The sequence below is a fragment of the Somniosus microcephalus genome, chromosome 16 (genome assembly GCF_052327205.1).
Source record: "Somniosus microcephalus isolate GS21.2 chromosome 16, FLI_Smic_1.0, whole genome shotgun sequence".
In the NCBI taxonomy this organism is placed as follows: domain Eukaryota; kingdom Metazoa; phylum Chordata; class Chondrichthyes; order Squaliformes; family Somniosidae; genus Somniosus; species Somniosus microcephalus.
In genome coordinates this window covers 97779982-97807095 of record NC_141002.1, presented here as the reverse complement: position 1 = coordinate 97807095, position 27114 = coordinate 97779982, and the positions used below count along the sequence as shown (strand labels likewise).

General features: G+C 49.1%; 1 protein-coding gene across 1 annotated transcript; it reads right to left on the bottom strand.

The window, feature by feature from the left end:
- Positions 1 to 308: 308 nt before the first annotated feature.
- On the bottom strand, positions 309 to 27036 carry LOC147106419 (glioma pathogenesis-related protein 1-like). Its single transcript, XM_086009517.1, has 6 exons — positions 26757 to 27036; positions 10548 to 10793; positions 6269 to 6381; positions 6135 to 6166; positions 5924 to 5947; positions 309 to 5820 (listed from the first exon to the last, which is right to left on the bottom strand). The coding sequence occupies exons 1-6, from the start codon at positions 26940 to 26942 to the stop codon at positions 5690 to 5692; spliced, it is 732 nt and encodes a 243-aa protein (XP_085865643.1). The 5' UTR covers positions 26943 to 27036; the 3' UTR covers positions 309 to 5689.
- Between the last annotated feature and the right edge of the window lie 78 nt (positions 27037 to 27114).

The window sequence follows — 27114 nt, the reverse complement described above, 5'->3', positions numbered from 1 at the left end:
TACTTGAGGAATTGCAAATGGAGGCGAACAGCCCCACTTCTGACCTTATGATGGAGAGAAGGTAATTGTTGAAGCAGCTGAATTTAGTTGAGCCTAAGATGCTGCCCTGAGGAACTGCAGCAACATCCTGGAGCTGAGATGGCCTCAAATATCTTCTTTTTTGTCAGGTATGATTCCGACCACTACAGAGTTCCCCCCCACACCCCCAAGATCCCCATTGATGCCATGATAAATCACTTAACTTACTAATAAGTGTTAACAGGTTATAATCAAATGGAGACCTCAAGGATTTGACTCAACACCAGATGCATTATTAAACCTAAAAAAGTTTAATTGGTATTAAATTGTCCTTTGAAGGCTTAACATGATAAAGTTATGACATAACATGATAATAAGTGTGACAACAGTAAAAAATCTAAATCTTGCATGTACAGTAGCATAAGTGCCAGATGTGTTAACAAAACATTTGATGACTTTTAGCTGAAGTCCACAGATTGTTCCAATTATCCGACAGTGATTGATGGTTGATCCTTCTGCTTGTTCAACACAATCATGCATCGTCCCTCATTCATTGTTTAAAAACCAAGCTCCAAGGACTCTAGTATTTATGTGGCTATTCATTTTGTGTTGTTAAATGAATGCTTCTCAAAATGAATTAAGAAGTCCTTAAACGCTATGATGCAAATTGGTATTAAAAAGCTATTAAACCCATTCAAGCTACATTCCCTTTTCGTTTGAAAAATAATTGAATTCTTTCTGGATGCCTGTTTCAAATTAATGGTCCAAAAGTATTCTAAGGATCCTATATGAAACAAGTTTAGGCAGAGTTAATCCAGCGAGTTTAGAGAGTGTTAATCCAGTCCTAGTGAGCATGAGCCACATGACAAAATTTCCTCTAATTTGGCAATCTCAAACAGAAGCTAGTGTGCAAAATGAAACAAAAAGTCACGCCGATTCAGTATGTGCACTCTTCGGAGGCTGGAGCTAAAGCACATTATCGGAGCATAGAACAGAGAGCTTTACACTGCATTTAACTGAACAATGCTCGATCTGGGAGTGCTTGACGCTGAATGCTTAAAATGGAAAGAGCCCCATTCTCCGATGCCAATATCCCTCATCTTAACGAGCAGAAAAATTCACAAGAAAACATCAAAAATACAAAAAAAATTCAAAGTGCATCTGCATAAAACATAACTTAAAAAAAAACCCACGCATTTCTTAAAAGCAAAACCTCAAATTTAAGTACTAAAATGAAATGAGTACCTCACACAATTTTCTCTATGAAAATCAATAATTATACTGGTCTAAAATAGCCACTATCCCCCTGATGCATCTCTTCTTAGCTAGGTAGTGCATGGTATAGTGACTGGTAAGTTGAAGTTATTGCCAACAGCAGATAGAGGGGATAGTACAGCGTAACTGACAAATTGAAATTTGTATTTTAACTTCAAAACAAATTCTTTTTCGACAAAGCAGGGACATTTTGAATGCCAGAATAAAGGGAAAATGAATGGCATGTTGTGATTCCTGTCTCTTCACAAAGCTAAATACAATTGGGCGAGTACATTCAGCTCATCTAACGCATCCTTCCATAGAAACCTACAACACCCACCCCCCCTGCCTCATCACAGCATCTAATGGGAATGGAATATATTCAGTGTGGCCCTGCCTGTTTTGAAAAGTATCTTGGAAGCAATGCTCCAGGGCTGATGGGATTGAGTTTGTCCTTTTCCGGTGGAGGAATGGATTGCTTTATATGATCTAGAAATGTGTGAGATCTGTGAGTTGATGATGGTACTTGCTACAATATATAGTATCCTTATATATAGGCTGAGCTATTTCTCCTCTCCCACCGGAAAAGAAAATGAAAGCTTCAAAATTCCTCAGATTTACAGTTGTGGCATGCAAGTCGTGCAAGATGGTTCGGGGAGGGGGGAGAAATTTGTAGTGGGATGCTTTCTGTGCTCAATCCAAAATTCCACAGGAAGTGGGGGCGGGTACTTCTTGCATCCGACCCTTCTGTGGTTACGTCACTGGGAGAGGTGGGGTTGGCGAGAGGCACCAACTGTCCTAAATCTCCCCAGTTCCACCTGGGTTGCTCCTGACACACCGTATGCCTGCATGAAGGAGGTGTACCGTGGGTGCCTGGATTAAATTCCAGCAGAAGTGGAGCCCAGCAGCTTCTTAAATGTCAGTTTAGCTGCAGCGATCTATCACAGGGAAATCAATTCCTGGTGGCAAAAGGACAGATTTTGAATTCAGGAGTTTTCAGCCTTTCTTCATAGTCTGCCCGGCCCATCTGGGCATTGGCTCCTGGTTAAAGCAATGTCTCGATTTTAAAATTCTCATCTTTGTTTTCAAATCCCTCCATGGCCTCGCCCCCTTCCTATCTCTCTAACCTCCTCCAGCCTTGCAACCCTCAGATCTCTGCACTCCTACAATTCTGGCCTCTTGCACATCCCTGATTTTGGCAGCCGTGCTTTCAGCTGCCGAGGCCCTAAGCTCTGGAATTACCTCCCTAAACCTCTCTGCCTCTCTTCCTTTAAGACCTACCTCTTTGACCAAGCTTTTGGTCATCTGCCCTAATATCTCCTTATGTGGCTCAGTGTCAAGATTTTATTTACATACATAGGATATACAACACAGAAACAGGCCATTCGGCCCAACCAGTCCATGCCGGCGTTTATGCTCCACTCGAGCCTCCTCCCGTCTTTTCTCATCTAACCCTATCAGCTTAACCCTCTATTCCCTTCTCCCTCATGCCTATCTAATCACCCCTTAAATGTATCTATACTATTTGCTTCAACCACTCCCTGTGGTAGCGAGTTCCACATACTCACCACTCTCTGGGTAAAGAAGTTTCTTCTGAATTCCCTATTGGATTTCTTGGTGACTATCTTATATTGATGGCCTCTAGTTTTGCTCTTCCTCACAAGTGGAAACACACTCTCTGTATCTACTCTATCAAAACCTTTCATAATTTTAAATACCTCTATTAGGTCACCCCTCAGCCTTCTCTTTTCAAAATTCTATAGACTCTGGAACAGTTCCCATGGATTGGAGGGTAGCTAATGTTACCCCACTATTCAAAAAAGGTGGTAGAGAGAAAACGGGGAATTACAGACTGGTAAGCCTGACATTGGTAGTGGGGAAAATGCTAGAGTCCATTATAAAAGATGTAATAGCAGAACACTTGGAAAACAGTGATCGGATCGGACAAAGTCAACATGGATTTACAAAAGGTAAATCGTGCTTGACTAATCTACTGGAATTTTTTGAGGATGTAACTGGTAGAATAGATAAGGGAGAACCAGTGGATCTGGTGTATTTGGACTTTCAGAAGGCTTTCGATAAGGTCCCGCATAAGATATTAGCGTGTAAAGTTAAGGCACATGAGATTGGGGGTAAGGTACTCACTTGGATAGAGAACTGGTTGGCAGACAGGAAGCAAAGAGTTGGAATAAACGGGTCTTTTTCCAAGTGGCAGGCAGTGACTAGTGGGGTACCGCAGGGATCGGTCCTAGGACCCCAGCTATTCACAATATATATTAATGATCTAGACGAGGGAACTAGATGTAATATCTCCAAGTTTGCAGACGACACAAAGCTGGGTGGGCGTGTGTGCTGTGAGGAGGATGCCGAGAAACTCCAGTATGATTTGGACAGGTTGGGTGATTGGGCAGATGCAGTATAATGTGGATAAATGCGAGGTTATCCACTTTGGTGGCAAAAACAGGAAGGCAGATTATTATCTGAACGGCAATAGATTGGGAGAAGGGGAAGTGCAACGAGACCTGGGTGTCCTTGTGCACCAGTCACTGAAGGTAAGCATGCAGGTGCAGCAGGCGGTTAAGAAGGCAAATGGTATGTTGGCCTTCGTAGCGAGAGGGTTCGAGTACAAGAACAAGGATGTCTCGCTGCAGTTGTACAGGGCCTTGGTGAGACCACACCTTGAGTATTGTGTGCAGTTTTGGTTGCCTTATCTGAGGAAGGATGTTCTTGCCATGGAGGGAGTGCAGCAAAGATTCACCAGACTGATACCTGGGATGGCAGGAATGACGTATGAGGAGAGATTGGGTCGATTGGGCTTATACTCGCTGGAGTTTAGAAGAATGAGGGGATCTCATTGAAACTTATAAAATTCTAACAGGACTAGACAGACTAGATGCAGGAAGGATGTTCCCGATGGCCGGAGAGTCCAGAACCAGGGGTCACAGTCTAAGGATAAGGGGTAAGCCATTTAGGACAGAGATGAGGAGGAATTTCTTCACCCAGAGAGTGGTGAACCTGTGGAATTCTCTACCACAGAAGGCAGTAGAGGCCAATTCATTAAATATATTCAAGAAGGAGTTAGATATATTTCTTAAGGCTAAAGGGATCAAGGGATATGGGGAGAAGGCAGGGACAGGGTACTGAGTTTGGATGATCAGCCATGATCTCATTGAATGGTGGAGTAGGCTCGAGGGGCCGAATGGCCTACCCCTGCTCCTATCTTCTATGTTTCAAGAGAAGAGACCCAGCCTGTTCATTCTTTCCTGATAGGTGTACCCTCGTATTTCTGGTACCATCATTGTAAATCCTCTCTGCACCTTGGGACGTTTTACTAGGCGCTATCTAAATGCAAGTTGTTATTAGCCCGATCCTGGGATTTCTCACGGTGTCATCGTTGTGGCCAGTGAGTGGATGGAAGCTTCATCCCGATGCACTTCCATTGGCTCATCGGGAATTTTGAGGCTACTAATTTTAAAATATAACTATATATTTTGGCCTAGAAATTCAGTTGGGCGCCGTTTGGGGCGCCAAGCTCGCCTGGGCGCCGGAATTACCGCTGCGAGCGGAGCCACTTGCGCCATCCCGATATTCAGTTTCTGCGCCCCAAACGGAAGCGGGCCGCTACTTGAGGCTCCCCGCGCCCCGCTTGGGGCGCTCACCCTGAATATCGCTGCGCTAAGGGCCACAGCGCCACATGCTGCGGCACGGCACGCTGCGGTACTGCAGGCCTTCCTCCCACTCTTAAGGGGGAGGTGCCTGCAACAGTGCGATCCCCGCTCGCGAGTGCCGGCAAATGAGCCCGGCACCAAGGAGAAGTGCCGGGCTCTCGGGAAACAGCCGGCAATGCCGCGGGGGGGGTGGTGGTTTAGGAGGCCGGGGACGGAGGTGCTGGCAGGCGGCCGTCGAAAAAGCGGCCGCCCCACACCTCCACCTTAACTAGCGCCACTACTGCCACAGGTAGGCCCTGTGAATCGGTCGCGATTTGCGACCGGCGTTAAAGAGGCGGGCGCGACCAAATATGGTGATCGAAGCGGGGCGCTGCGCACACCGATGACGTCATCGGTGGCGGCGCAGCGCTACAGGCTAACGCCGCCATTAGCGCCCCGCTAAATATCGCGGGAGGTGTGGCCAGTGGCGCTAAAGCCACTGAGTGCCCTCTTTGTTTCTATGTTTGGGCGCTAACTGGTGGCGCAGCCCACTGAATTTCTAGGCCTTTGTGTTTACTCAGGAAATTTTGATGAAAGATATTTTCTATATTGTCTAGTAAACCATGCAACCAATTCATTTTTCCAAGACATCAAAAAGCAATTGGTTGATAAAAGTGTCTCTTTCTCCTCTCACCTTTTCTCAACCACACAAAACCTAATGTTTAGGGGAATGCTGATCTGAAATAAGCAGAATGATGGAAGGATGTGTATTATAGATAAGCAAACATGTTTGGATATTTTTGTTGTACAACATACACTCCAGCAGCAATAACAATAAGAGACAATGGCCTTATTACTAAAACAGCAATACAGAAATGGTCACATGAGGAATCTGAAGCACCTGCCAAAAATAAAACAAACAGAAGTAAGTGCAATTAAGTAGACCGCTTTCCCTTAAGACACTGAAATACATCATTTATAGTTTTTATCAAAAGCATACTCACCTGACATCACAATTGTCTTGTTCGCTGATAAAACAGAAAAAAAATGTAAATAAATACATACTGATAGTGAAAGTGAAGCTTTGTTTAGTGCCAGAATTACTGAGTTGACTTTTGTCAGCAATGTGAGTATGAAATATCACACTAAAGTCTACAAAGAGAATGATGTGACTTATTGCACACTGATCATTAAAACTTTCACTATGTTCTTTACCTTTTAAATAAGGACGGGTTGGATAATTTCCACTGCAAGAAAAAGAATGGTACATAAAAATATAATAAATTATGAATATTAAAAACCATTAAAAAGAATCCAATACTGAGAGAGAAAGAGAGAGAGAGACTTACGGTGGTCCATAATCACAAACAAAAATGGTTGAAGTGACAAACTGAAAGTCACTAATACCTGATGGACAGGTATGAACTGCACAGCCAACTTTGTAACTTGATGCCCAGACAAGCTTGAAATAAGAAAAAGGGGGGGGAAAAAATCATGAATTGTAATATTCTGCTTTCAAACAAAAAATGCCGAATTCACAGAGGCAGTTTCAACCTTACCCAGTTAAAATCGCCCAGGTTACTTACCTGTTGGAAAGCCGCTAGGAACACACCGTTCCAAATTTTAACCTGCTCTACTAAGCAGGTGGCAAGGGCACCCACCCAAAGCAAGCGGGGTCTTTCTTTAAATATGCATGTCTGGTCCCAATGGCACAATTGGGACCTGACTGCAATTTTACCTGGTGCCCAGAGCTGGGAAGTCGCTGTCGCTTTTCCCACCAGGTGAAGACAGCAGGAAGAGGAGCCACGACCAGAAGAGGCCCAAACAGGTACTTAAAAAAAAATGTTTTTTTTAATTTTTACTTGTGGGCCGGAGAACGAACGCAAGACCCCCCATGAGTTGGCCCCCACTGCCGATCACCTACCTAGTGTCGGCGGGCAGTCACTAGGCTGCGCAATTTTCCACTGCTTCCAACCAGTCGGCAAGAAAGATTTAAATGAGGCCTGGGAGTTAAAACGTTTGTATTATCTTTATATTTCTAAATAATATTTAACAGCAAATTGTCAGTCCTAATTATTTATTTGCCTACTGAAATTAATCTTGTTTTGTATATGTATCTCCTACAGGTGAGGCTAGTTAAATTTCCTTTACATCTCCACCAGTAGAACTTTACAGGCCAGTCATTGCACAACTGGCACCACATTTCCCAATGTTCACTGCCCCTCATGATTCAAACAGAGCATGTAGTTGTGAAGCCAATGAATCTTTACATTTTTTTTTAAAGGAGTGATAGTCAGTAGCTGTTGAGATTCTAGAGGGCTAGAAATTTGTTATAGCCAAGAAATGAGCAGTGTTTAACCTAAAAATGGTTAAGTAGTGCCAGTTGAAAATCGTCCAGGCTGCACGCAAAATTCATCCTCACTCCTCATTAAAATGATTGCAGTCATGATTCTCGTCTAAAAACCCAAGCTCATTGGCATTACACTAAAAAGATGGGCCAATATCGGGGACAGTCTAAACGCAACAAATGATTGCCACAGGCTTTTTTCACAGCTTAAAGGGGAGGTTCATTGATGCTGCAGCACCTCATTCTCAGCATTGTTGGGTGTGCAGCTGCCTCAACAAGCATAAGGACAAGGAGAAGGAGCACTTATCTACAAATCCTTATGTCAGGTCGCCGCCCTAGGAAGAGAGCCTGGTCGCCGCCCTAGGGAGAGAGCACGGAGGTATTCCGATGAAGCTTTGGAGACATTGGTTTTAGCCATGGAGAGAAGGCGGGCAGTCCTGTACCTGTCAACTGGCAGGAGGCCCTCGCCACAAGTCTGCCGGACTATGTGGAGGGAGGTGGCACACCACGTCACGGGCAGCACTGTGGTCCCCAGGACCCACACACCGTGCAGAAAGAAGTTTAGCAAGCTCACATGGGTGGTCAGGATAAGTGAAAGCTTCAACAAATGCTACATACCACCATCTGTACCACAAGCTTCACACACTGCTAAATGTACCACGCCCCCAGCACTCACCCACCAACAATCTCTACCTAGCAACACTCACACCCCCATTACACACCTTGCACACAATGATGGCTATTCAACTATGGCAGGCACAAGGGTCATTAGTTATTAGAAATAATGTGATACATTTATAGATACATTTATTAATTGTGTTTGGAATATTTTGTGGTTTCTCTCATTTCACCATTACTAGTTGACCATCTTTCCACCAGATCCTGCCTGTGTACAGCAAGTTAAAATGTCGTTGCGACGCACTAGCCGAGCTTACAGATAAAGGTTTTGTTTGGGAACAAAGTGCAAAGAACCAGACACTTACAGATAACAGATGGTTAACAAGATATGGTCAGAGACAAGGCCAGTACATACATAATTAGACCTCGGCTTATGGGGTACAATTTTAGGGCTAGTGGTCAGTGGTTGTTAGAGCTCTCGGGACAGTCAGATGTAACAAAGCTTAGTGACGGAGGTCGAGCTTAATCACTTTGAAGTACACGAGGAAACCAGGTTGTATTAATTGCTTGTCATTTCATGTAATACTGTACTGAAACTGCTCTTACCAAGGTCACAAATGACATCCTAATTGACTGCGGCAAAGGTAATCTACCTCTTCTCGTCCTTCTGGAGCTGTCTGCAGCCTTTGACACAGTTGACCACAAAATTCTGCTCCAACGCCTCTCCACCGTCGTCCAGTTGGATGGCACTGCACTCGCCTGGTTACATTCCTATCTTTCCAGCCATAACCATAGAATCACCTGCAATGGCTTCTCTTCCCGATCCTGCACTGTCACCTCTGGTGTCCCCTAAGATCTTTCCTTGGCCCCCTCCTATTTCTCATCTACATGCTGCCACTCACCGACATCATCCCGCAACACAAGGTGAGTTTTCACATGTACGCTGATGATACCCAGGCTCTACTTCTCCTCCACCTCTCTCGCACACTCCAAAGTCTCTATACTATCAGACTGCTTGTCCGACATCCAGCACTGGATGATTAGAAATTTCCTCCAATTAAATATCGGGAAGACCCAAACCTTAGTCTTTGGTTCACGCCACAAACTCCATTCCCTTTCCACTGATTCGATCTCTCTCTCTAGCATCTGTGTAAGGCTGACCAAGTCCGTTCGCAACCTTGGTGCCATCCTTGAGAATTGAGCTGCCTACCTCATATCCATTCCATCGCTAAAACTGCCATTTTCACCTTTGTTATATCGCCCGTCTCCGCCCTTACCTCAACTTATCTGCTGCTGAAACCCTCATCCATGCCTTTATCACCTCTGGACTTGACTATTCCAATGCACTCCTGTCTGGCCTCCCTAGATCGACTCTCCGTAAATCTGAGGTCATCTGAAACTCTGCCGCCCGTGTGCTAACTCGCACCAAGTCCCGCTCACCCATCTCCCCTATGCTTGCTGATCTACATTGGCTCCCAGTTAAGCAAAGCATTGATTTTAAAATTCTCATCCTGATTTTCAAATCCCTCCATGGCCTCGCACCTCCTTATCTCTAATCTTCTCCAACCCTATAATCCCCCTAGACCTCTATATTCCGTCTATTCTAGCCTTTTGAACATCCCCGATTATTAAATGCTGCACCATTTGCAATTGTGCCTTCAGCTGCCTAGGTCCTAAGCTCTGGAATTCCTTCCCTAATTGTCTCCACCTCTCCATTTCTCTTTCCTCCTTTAAGACGCTCCTTAAAACCTACCCCTTTGACCAAGCTTTTGGTCACCTGCTCGAACATCTCTTTATATAGCTCTGTGTCAAATTTTGTGGGGTTTTTTGATAACATTCCTGTGATGCGCCTTGGGATGTTTTATTACTTTAAAGGTGCTATATAAATAAGTTGTAGAGCTAGGCCATAAAGGAGTAAAATTAGGAAGCACTTTTTCATCTAAACGGTAGTGGAAATCTGGAACTTGTTCCCGAAAAGGCTGTGGATGCTGGGGGGGGTGAGGTCCAATTGAAATTTCCAAGACTGAGACAGATTTTTGTTAGGTAAGGGCACCAAGGAATGTGGAACAAAGGCAGGTAAATGGAGTGGAGGTACAGATCAGCCATGATCTAATTGAATAGTGGAATAGCCCTAATGTCCTTGCCACTTATAATTTGCTAGAAAACACATTACATTTATTTCTGGGGATGCAGAACCTTAAAGGAGAGAGCGAAGCAAGAGCCTAGATGGATAGGTTTTTTTTTAATGTTAATTACAAAAGCAGCTATTTCACAAACAGACTTTTCACACTGAATACAACAAGTTGCTGAATTTTGTACCGTCTATTCAACCATGTGGCTGACTCCTCCCAACATTTGGTACCTCTCCTTTGGTCAGATGGTGGTGCCACCAAACAAAAGTGACAGTGATTGTGGAGATGTCAGCAACTCCAATCACCATTTCTTCACTAGCGGAAAGGAAAAGCAGTCTGAGCCACTCACCCTTCAGTGACTGGTGTCGGGGGCATCATTGGCATGCAACTTATACATGGTTTATGCAACTGACTGCTAAAAGAACAAGTGCGTGTCATATGGCTAAATCATTTATTGCTAAGAAACTGCAACCCGTTGTAGGATAATGCTATTATTTTGATCAATGAAATTATTTGTACAAATGAGATTACCTGGGTGTAATGGCCACATACATGCGTGCACCTTTGTGAAGCATAATCATAATCCTTAACTTCATTATACCAGTGTGTTATTGCATTGGTGACATTTAAAGTGGAACCTGTTGTGACATAGATGTTTTCTCCAATAGTGGCGAATACTGAATGAAGTTTTCCTGGCACTTTCAGGTCGGTATTGTGTTTGAACACACATTTCTTGCTCCATTCCAGGGCTACTTTAGCAAGAATCCCATCCCAGGACTAGAATTAAAAAGAAAAAAACATCAAGTGCATTAGAGAAATGTGGCCCAGGTTTCAAAAACTGTACAAGTACTTTATTGGTATTTGTTCAAAGTTTCTCTTGTACCACCATTACATCGATTTGGACAGTATTAACATTTAAATTAAGAAACAATGTAAATGATTTAAGTACACACAGTTCCATCACTCCTACTGTTTAAGGAGGATGAATAATGCAGTTCTCAAATGCAGAGCAGCTCAGTTGATACAATTCATTGTTTTATTTAGAAAGATCATGGTCCAGAAATTCGGGTCGGAGGCTTCCCGCGGGTGCAAGCCTCCGACCTGCACTTTCCTAGCGTGCCGGCCGTTGTGTTGTGGGCCCGCGTGGGATTCCGATCGTGGGCCTCCTCCAACTGCCGGCGTGCAGTGCTTGCGTATCCCAGGGGCGCAGTTAGTTCGATGCGTCCCCTGGGATCACGTGGGCCATGGAGAGCCAATGGTAGCAGGGAAATGCCCATTCATAAAATTGACAGGAAGAGCTGTCAAAATTATAAATACTATAAGTCCCAAAACATCACTAAAACTTCAAATACATTTTTTTTTAAACATCACATTTTTAAAATAACTATAAATTACATAATAACTTTTAAACAATAATTTAAATTTTTGAAAAAATTAATTACATTTTCTAACGGGGCTAAAAATAAACTTACCTTTCTTTAAAGTATTTAAAAATAATAAACCTGCGGAAAAAAGTTTTAATTTTAATTAATTCACCACTTATCTTGTTAAAAGCAGGCCTTACGCCTGCTTTTTACATGTGTAACTCCTGGAGACTTACCCTCCCGGAGAAACCTGCAAAAAAAAACGTAAGTTCCATGCGCACGCGCTACCTGTCCGGCGTACGCGTTCGACCTCCGAACCCTTTCCTTTAAGGGAACAGAAGTTCCGGTTTCCCGTGCATGCGCAGTGCATGCACGAAACCGGCACTTCCATTGGGCCTACGGGTGAGTACCCCGTGCGTACTCACCCGTGGAGACCCGAATTTCTGGGCCCATGTTTACAATTACTCTGAATTTTTGTCAAGTCAATGAAATTGTTAAAATGCTTTTAAACATGAATTTTAAATAGAAGATTAAAAGGTGATCTATTGAGGTGTTTAAGATGATTAAAGGATTTGAGAGGGTAGATCGAGAGAAACTATTTCCCCAGGTGAGAGAGTCCAGAACAAGGGGGCATAGCCTTAAAATTAGAGCCAGGCTGTTCAGGGGTGGTGTCAGAAAGCATTTCTTCACACACTGCAATGGAAATCCCATGAAATCTCATGGCTTCAGGTCAAACAAGGGCAAGGAAACCTCCTGCTGATTACCACCTACCACCCTCCCTCAGCAGATGCATCAGTACTCCTCCATATTGAACATCACTTGGAAGAAGTACTGAGGGTAGCAAAGGCACTCTGGGTAGGGGTCTTCAATGTCCATCACCAAGAGTGGCTCGGTAGCACCACTATTGACCGAGCTGGCCGAGTCCTGAAGGACATAGCAGCCAGACTGGGCCTGCAGCAGGTGGTGAGAGAACCAACACGAGGGAAAAACTGACTTGACCTCGTCCTCACCAATCGACCCATCACAGATGCATCTGTTCATGACAGTATTGGTAGCAGTGACCACCGCGCCGTCCTTGTGGAGACGAAGTCCCGTCTTCACAATGAAGACACACTCCATCGTGTTCCACAGAAATCACAGAAACCCCACAGTGCAGATAGAGGCCATTTCGGCCCATCGAGCCTGCACCGACACATATCCCACCCGATCCCCGTAACCCCACATATTTTAATCCCCCTAACACTAAGGGTCAATTTATCATAGCCAATCAACCTAACCCGTACTAAATGGGATAGGCTCAGAACAGATCTAGCAGCTCAAAACTGGGCATCCATGAGGCGCTGTGGGCCATCAGCAGCGGAAGAATTGTATTCCACCACAATCTGTAACCTCATGGCCAGGCATATCCCTCACTCTATCAAGCTAGGCGACCAACCCTGGTTCAATGAGGAGTGTAGAAGAGCATATCAGGAGCAGCACCAGGCGTATCTAAAAATGAGGTGCCAACCTAGGGAAGCTGCAACACAGGACGACATGCATGCTAAACAACGGAAGCAGCATGCTATAAACAGAGCTAAGCGATCCCACAACCAACGGATCAGATCAAAGCTCTGCAGTCCTGCCACATCCAGTCGTGAATGGTGGTGGACCATTAAACAACTGACAGGAGGAGGAGGCTCCATGAACATCCCCATCTTCAATGATGGCGGAGCCCAGCACCCGAGTGCAAAAGACAAGGCAGAAGCATTTGCAACCATGTTCAGCCAGAAGTGCTGAGTGGATGATCCATCTTGACCTCCTCTCGAGGTCCCCACCATCACAGAAGATAGTCTTCAGCCAATTCGATTCACTCCACATAATATCAAGAAATAACTGCGCGCACTGGGTACAGCAAAGGCTATGGGCCTCGACAACATCCCGGCTATCATGCTGAAGACTTGTGCTCCAGAACTAGCCACTCCTCTAGCCAAGCTGTTCAAGTACAGCTACAATGCTGGCATCTACCTGACAATGTGGAAAACTGCCCAGGTATATCCTGTCCTCAAAAAACAGGACAAATTCAATCCAGCCAATTACTGCCCCATCTACACTCAATCATCAGCAAAGTGATGGAAGGTGTTATCAACTGTGCTATCAAGCGGCACTTACCAATAACCTGCTCACTGATGCTCAGTTTGGGTTCTGCCAAGACCACACTGCTCCAGACACCATTACAGCCTTGGTCCAAACATGGACAAAAGAGCTGAATTTCAGAGGTGAGGTGAGAGTGACTGCCCTTGCCATCAAGGAGCACTAGTAAAATTGAAGTCAATGGGAGTCAGGGAAAAGACTCTCCAGTGGCTGTAGTCATACCTAGCACAAAGGTTGATGGTTGTGGTTGTTGGAGGCCAATCATCTCAGCCCCAGGACATCGCTGCAGGAGTTCCTCAAGGTGGTGTCCTAGGCCCAACCATCTTCAGTTGCTTCATCAATGACCTTCCCGCCATCATAAGGTCAGAAGTGGCAAGTAACATTCACACCATACAAGTGCCAGGCAATGACTATCTCCAACAAGCGAGAGTTTAACCACCGCCCCTTGACATTCATTGGCATTAACATCGCCGAATCCATCAACATCAACATCCTGGGGGTTACCATCGACCAGAAACTTAAGGTCAGAGGCTGTGTATTCTGCGGCAAGTCTCCCACCTTCTGACTCCCCAAAGCCTTTCCACCATCTACAAGGCACATGTCAGGAGTGTGATGGAATACTCTCCACTTGCCTGGATGAGTGCAGCTCGACACCATCCAGGACAAAGCAGCCCACTTGATTGGCACTCCATCCACCACCTTAGACATTCACTCCCTCCACCACTGGTGCACCGTGGCTGCAGTGTGTACCATCTACAAGTTGCACTGCAGCAACTCACCAAGGCTTCTTCGACAGCACCTCCCAAACCCATGACCTCTACCACCTAGAAGGACAAGGGCAGCAGGCGAATGGGAACACCACCACCTCCAAGTCACACACCATCCTGACTTGGAAATATATCACTATTCCTTCATGGTCGCTGGGTCAAAATCCTGAAACTCCCACTGTGGGAGTACCTTCACCACACGGACTGCAGCGGCTCAAGAAGGTGGCTCACCGCCACCTCCTCGAGGGCAATTAAGGATGGGCAATAAATGCTGGCCTTGCCAGCGATGTCCACATCTCAGGAACATATAAAAATATTTTTTTTTTGTGATATACAACACCTAGTATACTAGTTCTTCGCACTGATTTTGTAATGGAAGGAGTAAGCATGCTGGCTGGCTGCACGATTTCATTGCCAGCCTGTTGGAATTGTGGATGTAATTGACCTCTCTGGTGTGTATCCCAGTGGCTTACATTTGAGTTAGCTACATCCAGTTCTGTTTTGGCTGTCTGATCCTGCATGCTTTCTGGCACATCTACTGCCACTTGCACTGGGCCCTCCTTCACACTGCCCGGCTCGGCCTGCAATCTCCTACCCAGGAGGGAACTCTGTGACCCTCTGCCCTGCTCAGTGTAAGTCGTGCGCCACTCTGGTCATGTGGTGCGCACGACTTATGCTGAACGAAAAAACTTTCGGTTTTTAGAGGTTTTCGGAAGTTCGGATAAAGGATAGTCTACCTGTATTGTGTCCAATTCTGGGCACCGCACTTTAGGAAGGATGTGAAGGCCTTAGAGAGGGTGCAGAAAAGATTTACAAGAATGATTCCAGGAATGAGGGACTTCAGTTACATTGCTAGACTGGAGAAGCTTGGGTTGTTCTCCTTAGAATAGAGAAGATTAAGAGGAGATTTGATCGAGGTGTTCAAAATCATGAGGGGTCTGGACAGAGTAGATAGAGAGAAACTATTCCCATTGGCAGAAGGGTCGAGAACCAGAGGACACAGATTTAAGGTGATTGGCAAAAGAACCGTGTTGTGTATGTACCTTTATTAAGAGAAGAACTGATTCTATACTGCAGTACCGGCAGTGACCACCCCTGTATATAAAGCCATAGCAGGCTTCTGTATTTCAGTCTTAAGTTACCCTCTGTTCAGCTGCAAGCACGAGCAGAGGGAGCAGCCAGACTTTGGAGAGTGGATTAAAGTGGTTGTCCCCTGACCAGGAAGAGGAGGAGAACGTTGGACCACCACCACCACCAATATTACATCAACTGAGGTGCCTGGAGAGAGAGGACAGAGGAGGAGAAGGAGAAAGGAGGCCTACATCAACATCAACCAGGGGAGAGGCCTTTCTATCACTGCCTCCCCAAATTGGCCTCCACTTCAGGAGAGGGAGAGAGGGGAGAGAAACCAACTGCTTGAAAGGAGGGAAGAAAACTTCATCCGGAACATCTACAGGTGGGTGTTATTTGGGGCACTCTCCCAAGACTTTGTATTTTAGGTGGGGGGAGAAAAGAAGAAGCAAGGCCGGATCATCAAGGGGTGTAGTGTGTGTGTGTGTGTGTGCTCTTGTTAAAAGCTAGGCCACACACACCACTAATTAGCATCCCTTCTATTGCCTGCCCTGGGAGAGCTTGGAGCTGCCCAAGGTGAAGTCCTTAATTTAATTTAATTACATCGTTAAGACCTGTTGCAGGACTAAGCCTGGGCTTCTCCAGCTTTTCCAGGTGAAGACGTCTTCTCCCCCTGCCAGAAGACCACCATCACCAAAGACTTTTTCCATCGGAGAGTGCAACCCTGCCAACACCCACCCACCATCCTGAGTGGCAACACTGCCCTTTGTGGCCTCCCTCCTTCCCACCCCCCCCCCCCACACCTCTCTCTCTCTCTTTGTCTCTCTCTGCCTGTCTTTCTAAGGCACCTTAGTTTCATCTATTTTATTAATTGCCAATTGAGCAGAGGGGAGAGGGCCCCTCTCCCAATTTAAATCAATAAGGAGAGAGGTGTGTCCTCATTTTAATCAGTTCCCTCTGCTCAATAGAGGACAAAAAATATATATATACACCGAGGCCATTAACACCTTCAGGCCTGTGACTTGGGGTGAGTGTAGCCCTTAAAAAAAGCACCCCAGAATGGCGACTGCGTCTTCGCCGGTGGCGGGGCCAGCCGGGACCTATGCGAGAGTGGTAGCCACAGCCACAGCTGCTCCCGCTGTTCCTGCTGCCCCGTCACCTTTTCGATTAATAACAAAAAAGCTTGGGGTGAAGAGCTACACTCACCCTACTATGACCATCGAGGCCTGCGTCAAGGCCATGGCTGGGGTTGTCGGCCCCTCAGCCATCGTCGCGGCCTCGAAAATGTATGGGAAGGCTGTGTTCTTCCTGGGGTCGGAGCGGGCGGTGTCCCTGGCTGTCGCCAAGGGGCTCACTGTGGGCGGGACCTTCCTGCCGGTGGATCCTCTCGAGGCCACCGCGCAGAGGATCATTATTTCCAACGTCCTGCCCTATGTTCCTGGTGAGCTCCTCCTTCCCCATTTGCGACAACTTGGGGAGGTGAGGTCGGGGATCACACCCATCCCGCTCGGCTTCTGGGAGGCCAGCCTTCGCCACGTCTTCTCCTTCCGGCGCCAGCTGTTTATCCAGCTGGCGCGGGAGGAGGACACTGAAGGGGTGTTCGTCGTCCTCCACGAGGGGACCGCCTACCGCGCCTTTTGGACGTCGGACGGTGTGAGGTGCCATGCCTGCAGGGAGGTGGGGCACATCAGGAGGAACTGCCCTGCCTCCAAGGCCGCCGGATCATCTCGTGCGGCCGAGGCTGGCGCCGCCGCCGCCGCCCTTCCCCCCCGGATCTGCCCGCGCGTCAAGTACGTCTGATGCGCGGTTGACATCGGGGGCTGATGCCACCAAGGCCTCCGGCGGGGGGGAGGGAGCGTGTCCGGCCGGAAAGAAGGCGCGGGGAAAAAAGAAGCACCTTAGGGCAGGTCCCCCCGTGGATGGTGAGCCCTTGCCCCTTGAGCCCCTTACACCCGCGCTCCTCGCGGAGTTGATCAGGGCAGATGTGAGCGGGAGGGGCCCCGTGCCCGAGCCTGTGGCCGCAACCGCCGCAGCGGTAATGCCAATACCTGCGGCCGGGCTCGGGCCCGAGGAACCCGACAAACCTGCTCCGCCGGAGGGAGTCGAGGAGGAGGCCTTTGCAGACATGGAGGTCTCCCTCGCTCCCTCCGTGCTAAAAAGAAGGCGCGACCCCCTGGATGAGGAGGAGGACCGGGAGGAGGAAGGTCCCTCTGAGCAGGGGGAGTCGTTGCCCGCCGCGGGTACTGCGCCCCCCACCCCCCCCAGCGCTGTCGTCATCACCAGCGATCGGCAGGGGTCGCCTGTCCCTCGGGAGGCTGAGGCAGATGTGTCTGTCCAGCACGTGCCTCCCGGGGATGGGGATGAGACCCTGCCCGTGGGGGGGGTTGCGGAACAACCCGCGGCAGTAATTGAAGTTGACCTTTTATCGGTGTCGTTACCCCTCGCCGGGTCGGGCAGCCTGGGGGCTGGGTCGGGCGAGCTCGAGGATAATGAGCTCGCCCAATGCGACCCGGACGTCTCCCAGGGGATGCTCGTCCTGGTAGAGCTTTTAATTCAAAACCCCCCGTCCGCTGGGTCGGAGGTTGGTGGCGGGGAGGAGGATGGCCCCCTGGCTGCGTCTCTGGTGCCGGACGTACTGGAGGAGCTGGAAATTGTTCTCTCCCCGGTTTCTCCGGTCGTTCCGGCGTCTGAGGCGGAGGGGGGCTCTGAACCGCCGCCGTCTTCTGGCCCGGCACCCCTAGAGGAGCCCAGGGAGAAATCCTCTGCCGCCGATCCTGGGGGTGGGATCCGGGCGGAGGCGGGGCTGGCTGGCGCGGCCGAGTCGTTCGCTTCGCACTGCGCGGCGGACGGGTCGGCCGCTGGTGGCGACCCCCTGGAGGAGGATGGGGACTCGGTGATGGGCACGGAGGACGATTCGGACTCCAGCGCCGACGTGGCGATGGATGACCTCGTGCCCCTTGCCGAGTCTCCCCTCATTTCCGTAAGGGAACTCCGGGATTTTATGGCCACGTGCCTGGGTCAGCGCAATAAGGTCCGGCTGGCCCTCGACAGGTGGTCGGAGCTGGCGCTGCTCATCGATTCCGTCCGCGCCGCCGTTAAGATCTTGGGCGCGGACGAGGGTGTGAACCCGCTCGAGCTGCGTCGGCTCACAACGTTTCTCACTGGGCTGCTGAGGAAGTGGCGGCGGACCAGCGGCTGCGCTTCCTCCCCCCGTTAGGTGTAGGTAGAGGTTGCACTATGCTTCTGACATGAAGATAACCATAGCCAGCCTCAACATCAACGGCAGCAGGGAGGCGCGCCGCAGATTCAATAACTTCTCGGTCCTTCGGGACGGGAAGTATGCGGTGTGCTTCCTGCAAGAAACCCACACCGTTCTGGGAGATGAAGCCACGTGGCTCCTGGAGTGGCAAGGAGGGGTCAGCATGAGTCACCTCTCCAACAATTCCAGCGGGGTGGCTATCTTGCTGGCCCCGCATTTTCAGCCGGAGATCTTGGGGGTCAAGGAGCACGTGCCGGGCCGCTTGCTCCAGCTCACTGTTCGCCTGGGGGGCGTGCCGCTCCATCTAGTGAACGTGTACGCCCCTCAGACCAGTGCGCAGCAAGTGCGCTTCTTCGAAGAAGTGTCCGCTCTCTTGGGCTCCATCGACGTGGGCGAGTGCGTCATCCTCGGGGGGGATTTTAACTGCACCCTCGAGGCGAGGGACCGTTCGGGTCCCCCGCGAAGCCCGGCGGCGATGGAGAAGTTGAGGGACCTGGTTGGGTCTTTCGACTTGGTGGACGTCTGGCGAAATCTCCACCCCGACTCCAACGCCTTCACTAGCGTGAGGTCTGGGGGAGGAAGGTCCAGAATCGACCGCCTCTACATTTCCCGGGCGTACGTCTCCTGCGTTCCGGCAGCTTCCATGCGGCCGGTGCCGTGCACGGACCACCACCTGGTGTGGGCGGAGCTCGCTCCGCTGCGCGCGGGGGGGGGGTCCGTGTACTGGCATTTTAACAACCTGCTGCTGGAGGACGCACGGTTCCGGGATTCGTTTCGTCGATTCTGGGCCGACTGGAGAAGGAAGCAGGGGGGCTTCCCCTCCTTGAGGCTATGGTGGGATGTGGGCAAGGCTCACATCCGTCTCTTCTGTCAGGAGTACGCGAAGGGGTCGACCAAGAGGCGGGAGGCCCGGGTCGGGCGGTTGGAGAAGGAGGTGCTCGACCTGGAGTCCCGTCTCGGTCAGGTCGTCGAGGACCCGGCCCTGCGGAAGGTGTACGAAGAGAAGAAGGGCGCGCTGAAGGACCTGCAGCTCGTCGGGTCCCGAGGCGCGTACATGAGGTCGCGGATCCAGCTCCTGCGGGACCTGGACCGCGGCTCCCCCTTCTTCTACTCGCTGGAAAAAAGACGGGGGGTCCGTAAGCAGCTCTTGGGGCTGCTGGCCGACGACGGATCTCTGGTCTCGGATCCGGAGGGAATCAGCGCGGAGACCCGCGCCTATTACGGGGCTCTGTTCTCTCCGGATCCGTCCAGCAAGGATGCGCGCAGAGTTTTGTGGGAGGACCTGACGAAGGTTGGCCCGGAGGGCGCCGAAAAATTGGACGCTCCGCTAAGTCTGGCGGAGCTGACCGGCGCCCTCCGCCAGCTCTCTAGGGGAAAGTCCCCGGGGCTGGACGGGCTGACCGTGGAGTTCCACAGGGCGTTCTGGGACGTCTTGGGGGGCGACTACGCGCGGGTCCTGGGGGAAAGTTTGGCGACCGGGGAGATGCCCCTCTCTTGGCGCAGGGCGGTCATTGTCCTGCTGCCTAAGAAGGGCGATCTCCGCCTCCTTAAGAACTGGCGCCCGGTCTCCCTCCTCAGCACGGACTATAAAATCTTTGCCAGCGCCATGTCTGCTCGCCTTGGCACCGTGCTGGCCCACATGATCCACCCCGACCAGTCCTACACGGTCCCGGGCCGGACCTTCCACGATAACATCCATCTGGTCCAGGACCTGGTCCACCACTCCCAGAGGGCTGGTCTGTCGGTCGCCTTCCTTTCCCTGGATCAGGAGAAGGCGTTCGACAGGGTGGATCACGAGTATCTTTTCGGGACTCTGCGCGCATTCGGGTTCGGGACGCATTTCGTCGCCCGGATCCGACTTCTGTACGCCGCCGCGGAGTGTCTGATTAAAGTTAACGGGTCCTTGACGGCGCCCCTTCGCTTCGGGAGGGGGGTGCGTCAGGGATGCCCCATGTCCGGTCAGTTATATGCCATTTGCGTGGAGCCTTTCCTGCGCCTCTTGCGGAAGAGGTTGACGGGACTGGCTCTGCAAGGGCCGGGCGTGGAGGTGATCCTCTCGGCTTACGCCGATGACGTGCTCCTCATGGTCACGGATCCCGCTGACTTGCAGAGGATGCGGGAATGCCAGCAGATTTACTCGGACGCATCCTCCGCCAAGATCAACTGGGAGAAATGTTCCGGACTCCTGGTGGGTCAGTGGCGGGTGGACTCCCTGCCGGAGGAGTTCAGGCCTTTCGCCTGGAGCACCACGCACCTCCTCTATTTGGGAGTCTACCTTAGCCCTGCCGAGGACGCTTGGCCGGCGAACTGGCAAGAGCTGGAGGCCAAAGTCACCGCTCGCCTAGGACGCTGGACAGGACTGCTCCGAGTGTTGTCCTACAGGGGTCGAGCGCTGGTCATAAACCAGCTGGTGGCCGCCATGTTGTGGTACCGGTTGGTCACTTTGATCCCTCCCCCTGCGTTTGTCGCCAAGATTCAGAAGAAGCTCATCGACTTCTTCTGGGACAAAAGGAAGCACTGGGTCTCTGCCGCGGTTCTGTGTCTCCCGCTTAGGGAGGGCGGTCAGGCGCTGGTGTGCCTTCGCACCCAGGCTGCGACTTTCCGTCTTCAGACGCTGCAGAGATACCTGTACGTCGAGAATCCTCCGAGATGGTGTGCGCTGGCGACGTTTTTCTTCCGCCAGCTGCATGGCCTCAATTACGACACGCAGCTCCTGTTTGCGAAAGTGGGCAGCAGGCGTGCCGGCCTGCGGGAGCTGCCTGTCTTCTACCAGGAACTACTATGGGTTTGGAACTACGTCGCTTCCAGGCGGAGCTCTCCCCCGTCAGGAGCGGCGGCTCTCCTTCGGGAGCCGCTGCTCAGGAATCCGCACCTCCACGAACACGGGTTCGGGCGGCTGGTGGAGGGTAGGGCTGTGGCTAGCAAGGTGACCAGAGTCGGGGACCTGCTCGATGGCGGAGGAGCGGGCTGGATGGCGCCGGAGGAGCTGGCACGGCGCCTGTCCTGGGCCAACGTCCAGCTCGCGGTCGAAACCATCGAATCGGTAAAAGCGGCACTGGGCCCCGACTCCACTAGGTGTATCGAGGCGGCTCAAGCACGTGGGGCGATCCCGTCCGAGCTTACCCCCGTTCGGACGGAATTCCTCATCGGCGCCCGGCCCCGAAACTCCCCTCGGGAACCGGCGCCTCACAACTTGAGCCGTCTCGAGGAAATACCCTCCGTGCCTTTTCATTCCGCGCGGAGGGGTTTCCTGTACGGGCTGCTCCTGCACACTCTCCACTTTGCCATCTTCGTCTACCGTCCGGACACGCCTTGGCGTGGCGTTTTGCCGACCGGCGGTAGCGGAGGTCCCCAATGGAGGGCTCTCTATGCGGGAGTCCTCCCTTGTTCCATCGGGGACTTGGCCTGGAGGGTGTTGCACGGAGCGGTCCCGTGCAATAAGGTTTTAAGTAGGTTCACGGACTCCCAGGCTGCCTGCATTTTTTGCGGCCTGGAGGAGTCCGTGTTTCACGTTTATATGGATTGTGAGAGGTTGCAGCCCCTCTTTCACTACTTGAAGGGGCTGCTCCTCGATTTTTGGTTGCACTTCAGTCCCACGCTCTTGATCTACGGTCACCCGGTGCGGAGGGGAGCGGACAGGTTGGAGGACCTCCTTGTGGGCCTGCTCCTGGGCCTGGCTAAAAGAGCCATCAATTGGTCCAGGCAGTGGGCGGTCGAGGGGGTCGTCCAGCCGGATTGCCTGCATCTCTTCCGCGGCCATGTTCGCGCCCGGGTGGCCCTGGAGATGGAGCACGCGGTGTCCGCCGGTGCGCTTGAGTATTTCCGCGACCGGTGGGCGCCGCGGGGACTGGAGTACATCATCAACACGGAAAACCAAATTTTAATTTGATTTGTTAAGCTTTAGTTGAACTTTTGTTTATTTACAGTCGAATTGGTTTTTTTTTTGGGTCCAAATAAAAGAGTACCCTCTGTTCAGTAAATACCTGTTATTATTGTTCTCCTGCAGTCAATGTATTATTTATACTCGGACACTACAAACCGAAGGCGACATAAGAAAAAACTTTTTTACATAGCAAGATCTGGAACGCACTGCCTGAAAGGGTGGTGGAGGCAGACTCAATCACAGCTTTCAAAATGGAGTTAGAAAAGTACCTGAAAGAAAAAAATTTGCAAGGCTACAGGGAAAGGGCGGGGGGAGTGGGACTAGCTGAAGTGCTCTTGCAGAGAGCCGGCACGGGCTCGACGGGGCCAAATGGCCTCCTTCTGTGCTGTAACCATTCTATGAGAACAGAATTTGCAAAGTTATGCTGTGAATGCTTTGCTTAAACACTCTCTGTAACCATTCTCTACGTATGTTGAAACTGCCAATGAGCACATCTTTTGAACCCAAAGACCTCTGTACATAAAGTGCTCCCATTGTGCCTCTGGCCTGTGTCATTGAGGGCTACACTACAGATGCCAGTAGAGGTGCCATGTACGCAGTGTAGACAACCGTTCATCCACAACTAAACAGATCCAAGCAGTAGACTCCCAAGACCTTGGAGTGTGCTTCGCATGGGCTCATGTAGGCAACACAGCTCCTACAGAAATCTACATTTGTAAGCAGGTCCCGAGAAGTCGGAAACCCCCAACTTCTGCATCAGAGTCAGATACCGCACTGGGCTCTGGGAATCTGGTGCCTGGCCTTGGGCCGCAAACACCATTTGCTCCTCACCCACGTATTTTATTTCAAGTTCACTTTATTGCAATCTATGACACTTCTCAGTGCAGTACCGAGGGAGTGCTGCACGGCCAGAGATGCCGTCTTTCGGATGAGACAAACCTTGGCCTCGTAGGCTCTCTCTCAGGTGAATGTCAAATATTCCATGGGGAGTCCTCCTGGTGTCCTGGGGCCAATATTTACCCCTCAACCAACAGATTATCCGGCCATTATCACATTACTGTGTGTGGGAGCTTGCTGTGCGCAAATTGGCAGCCAGGTTTCCTACATTACAACAGTGACTCCACTTCAAAAAGTACCGAATTGGCTGTAAAGCACTTTGGGACATCCTGAGACCGTTAAAGGCGCTGTATAAAGGCAAATTCCATCAGGATTTGGACCACTGGCATTGTGAATAATCAACGATTACCATAGTTCCTTCACGCTTCAACACTAAACAATAACCAAGGACAAAACAAGGCAAGGCAGAGAGAAGGGATAAAGAGTGCCCGGGGCAGGGAAAACGATCTGCGAACCTACAATGAAAGAGCAAGGGAAGACTGTCAAAACACGCAGGCATGCTCATGGACACACCTAAATATTTGAATTGAATTCCCTGTACAGACACGCATTGATGGTAACAAATCTTAACCATTTCATTGTTTCCAAACTCTCGCATTTATTTATACAAGAATGCCCACAAACTTTACCTGTTTTTTAAAATCACAGGACAAACACCTGATTCTGATCGGGGAGCACCCGTAAGTAACCCCAGGGTTAAAAATGGGAATCGCAGTCAATGGGCGGAACACCTTGCCCGCGGCGCAGCTTTCAATCTTGCACATAGAGTGAAGAAGGTAAATGAGATGACACCAACGTGAAATCGTTCTGTTGCGCTTTTGCAAATAGTTGGAAGTTAGTGCCCAAACTACTTCAACAAAATTACTCTGCCAAAATTATACTCCACCACACAGCAAAACGAGAGAAGACTCAATTCACAGGAAATATCATAGAAACATAGAAGATAGGAGCAGGAGTAGGCCATTCGGTCATGGCTGATCATCCAAATTCAGTACCCTGTCCCTGCCTTCTCCCCATATCCCTTGATCCCTTTAGCCTTAAGAAATATATCTACCTCCTTCTTGAATATATTTAATGAATTGGCCTCAACTGCCTTCTGTGGTAGCGAATTCTACAGGTTCACCACTCTCTGGGTGAAGAAATTCCTCCTCATCTCAGTCCTAAATGGCTTACCCCTTATCTTTAGACTGTGGCCCCTGGTTCTGGACTCCCCCGCCATCAGGGACATCCTTCCTGCATCTAGTCTGTCTAGTCCTGTTAGAATTTTATAAGTTTCAATGAGATCCCCTCTCATTCTTCTAAACTCCAGCGAGTACAAGCCCAATTGACCCAATCTCTCCTCATACGTCATTCCTGCCATCCCAGGTATCAGTCTGGTGAATCTTCGCTGCACTCCCTCCATGACAAGAACATCCTTCCTCAGATAAGGCGACCAAAACTGCACACAATACTCAAGGTGTGGTCTCACCAAGGCCCTGTACAACTGCAGCAAGACATCCTTGCTCCTGTACTCGAATCCTCTCGCTATGAAGGCCAACATACCATTTGCCTTCTTAACCGCCTGCTGCACCTGCATGCTTACCTTCAGCGACTGGTGCACAAGGACACCCAGGTCTCGTTGCACTTCCCCTTCTCCCAATCTATTGCCATTCAGATAATAATCTGCCTTCCTGTTTTTGCCACCGAAGTGGATAACCTCGCATTTATCCACATTATACTGCATTTGCCATGCATCTGCCCAATCACCCAACCTGTCCAAATCATACTGGAGTTTCTTGGCATCCTCCTCACAGCACACACGCCCACCCAGCTTTGTGTCATCTGCAAACTTGGAGATATTACATCTAGTTCCCTCGTCTAGATCATTAATATATATTGTGAATAGCTGGGGTCCTAGGACCGATCCCTGCGGTACCCCACTAGTCACTGCCTGCCACTCGGAAAAAGACCCGTTTATTCCAATGCTGTCTATAATATCACAACTCTACCCTGTCTATATATCACAACTCTACCCTGTCTATATAATATCACAACTCTACCCTGTCTATGTAAGATCACAACTCTACCCTGTCTATATATCACAATTCTACCCTGTCTATGTAAGATCACAACTTTACCCTGTCTATATAAGATCACAATTCTACCCTGTCTATATAATATCACAACTCTACCCTGTCTATGTAAGATTACAACTCTACCCTGTCTATGTAAGATCACAACTCTACCCTGTCTATGTAAGATCACAATTCTACCCTGTCTATATATCACAACTCTACCCTGTCTATATAAGATCACAATACTACCCTGTCTATGTAAGATCACAATTCTACCCTGTCTATATATCACAACTCTACCCTGTCTATATAAGATCACAATACTACCCTGTCTATGTAAGATCACAATTCTACCCTGTCTATATATCACAACTCTACCCTGTCTATGTAAGATCACAACTCTACCCTGTCTATATAAGATCACAATTCTACCCTGTCTATGTAAGATCACAATTCTACCCTGTCTATATAATATCACAACTCTACCCTGTCTATGTAATATCACAACTCTACCCTGTCTATGTAATATCACAACTCTACGCTGTCTATGTAAGATCACAACTCTACCCTGTCTATATAAGATCACAATTCTACCCTGTTTATGTAAGATCACAATTCTACCCTGTCTATATATCACAACTCTACCCTGTCTGTGTAAGATCACAACTCTACCCTGTCTATGTAAGATCACAACTCTACGCTGTCTATGTAAGATCACAACTCTACCCTGTCTATGTAAGATCACAATTCTACCCTGTCTATATATCACAACTCTACCCTGTCTATGTAAGATCACAACTCTACCCTGTCTATATAAGATCACAATTCTACCCTGTCTATGTAAGATCACAATTCTACCCTGTCTATATATCACAATTCTACCCTGTCTATGTAAGATCACAATTCTACCCTGTCTATATAATATCACAACTCTACCCTGTCTATATAAGATCACAACTCTACCCTGTCTATGTAATATCACAACTCTACCCTGTCTATATAAGATCACAACTCTACCCTGTCTATGAAGATCACAACTCTACCCTGTCTATGTAATATCACAACTCTACCCTGTCTATGTAATATCAGAACTCTACCCTGTCTATGAAGATCACAACTCTACGCTGTCTATGTAAGATCACAACTCTACGCTGTCTATGTAAGATCACAACTCTACCCTGTCTATATAAGATCACAATTCTACCCTGTCTATAGATCACAATTCTACTCGGTCTATATATTTAGCAATCATTTCAGTTGCTGTGGAAAGTATCACAGCGTTGTGAAAGCAAACAATCGAAGAGTTTCTCCATACCATGTGCAGCATGTTGCTGGCGGGAGGATTTACTCGCGAACGATAGAAATTGTGGTTGTTGATGCACTCCTTGATGAAATCGGCATTATCGATGTCAATTGCCGCTTCGACGCCAAAAACAGCCAAGTGAAAAATGATGTTAAGTGAAACCCTGGCGAACAACCGTCTCCCCGTTCGGACACCCATGTTCAGCAGCAAATATTCCGTCACTTTGAAACAGGAAGTTCCCCCAATTTCACGCCAAAATGTGGGTTCAGTTGCGGAAACTTGATTGCAAGGTAGACACGTTTAAAGGGCGAGGGCACTTCTCATTTTCAAATGAACAAAAAAAAAGGTAGCTGGTGTTACTTCCTCTTCC

Excerpts from the sequence above, each read along its gene's own strand:
- LOC147106419 (XM_086009517.1), bottom strand. The coding sequence starts at position 26,942 with ATGGGTGTCCGAACGGGGAGACGGTTGTTCGCCAGGGTTTCACTTAAC. Across the intron at positions 6,382-10,547 it reads TATGTGGCCATTACACCCAG|CTTGTCTGGGCATCAAGTTA; the intron begins GTAATCTCATTT and ends TCTTATTTCAAG. Across the intron at positions 6,167-6,268 it reads GTTTGTGATTATGGACCACC|TGGAAATTATCCAACCCGTC; the intron begins GTAAGTCTCTCT and ends TTTTTCTTGCAG.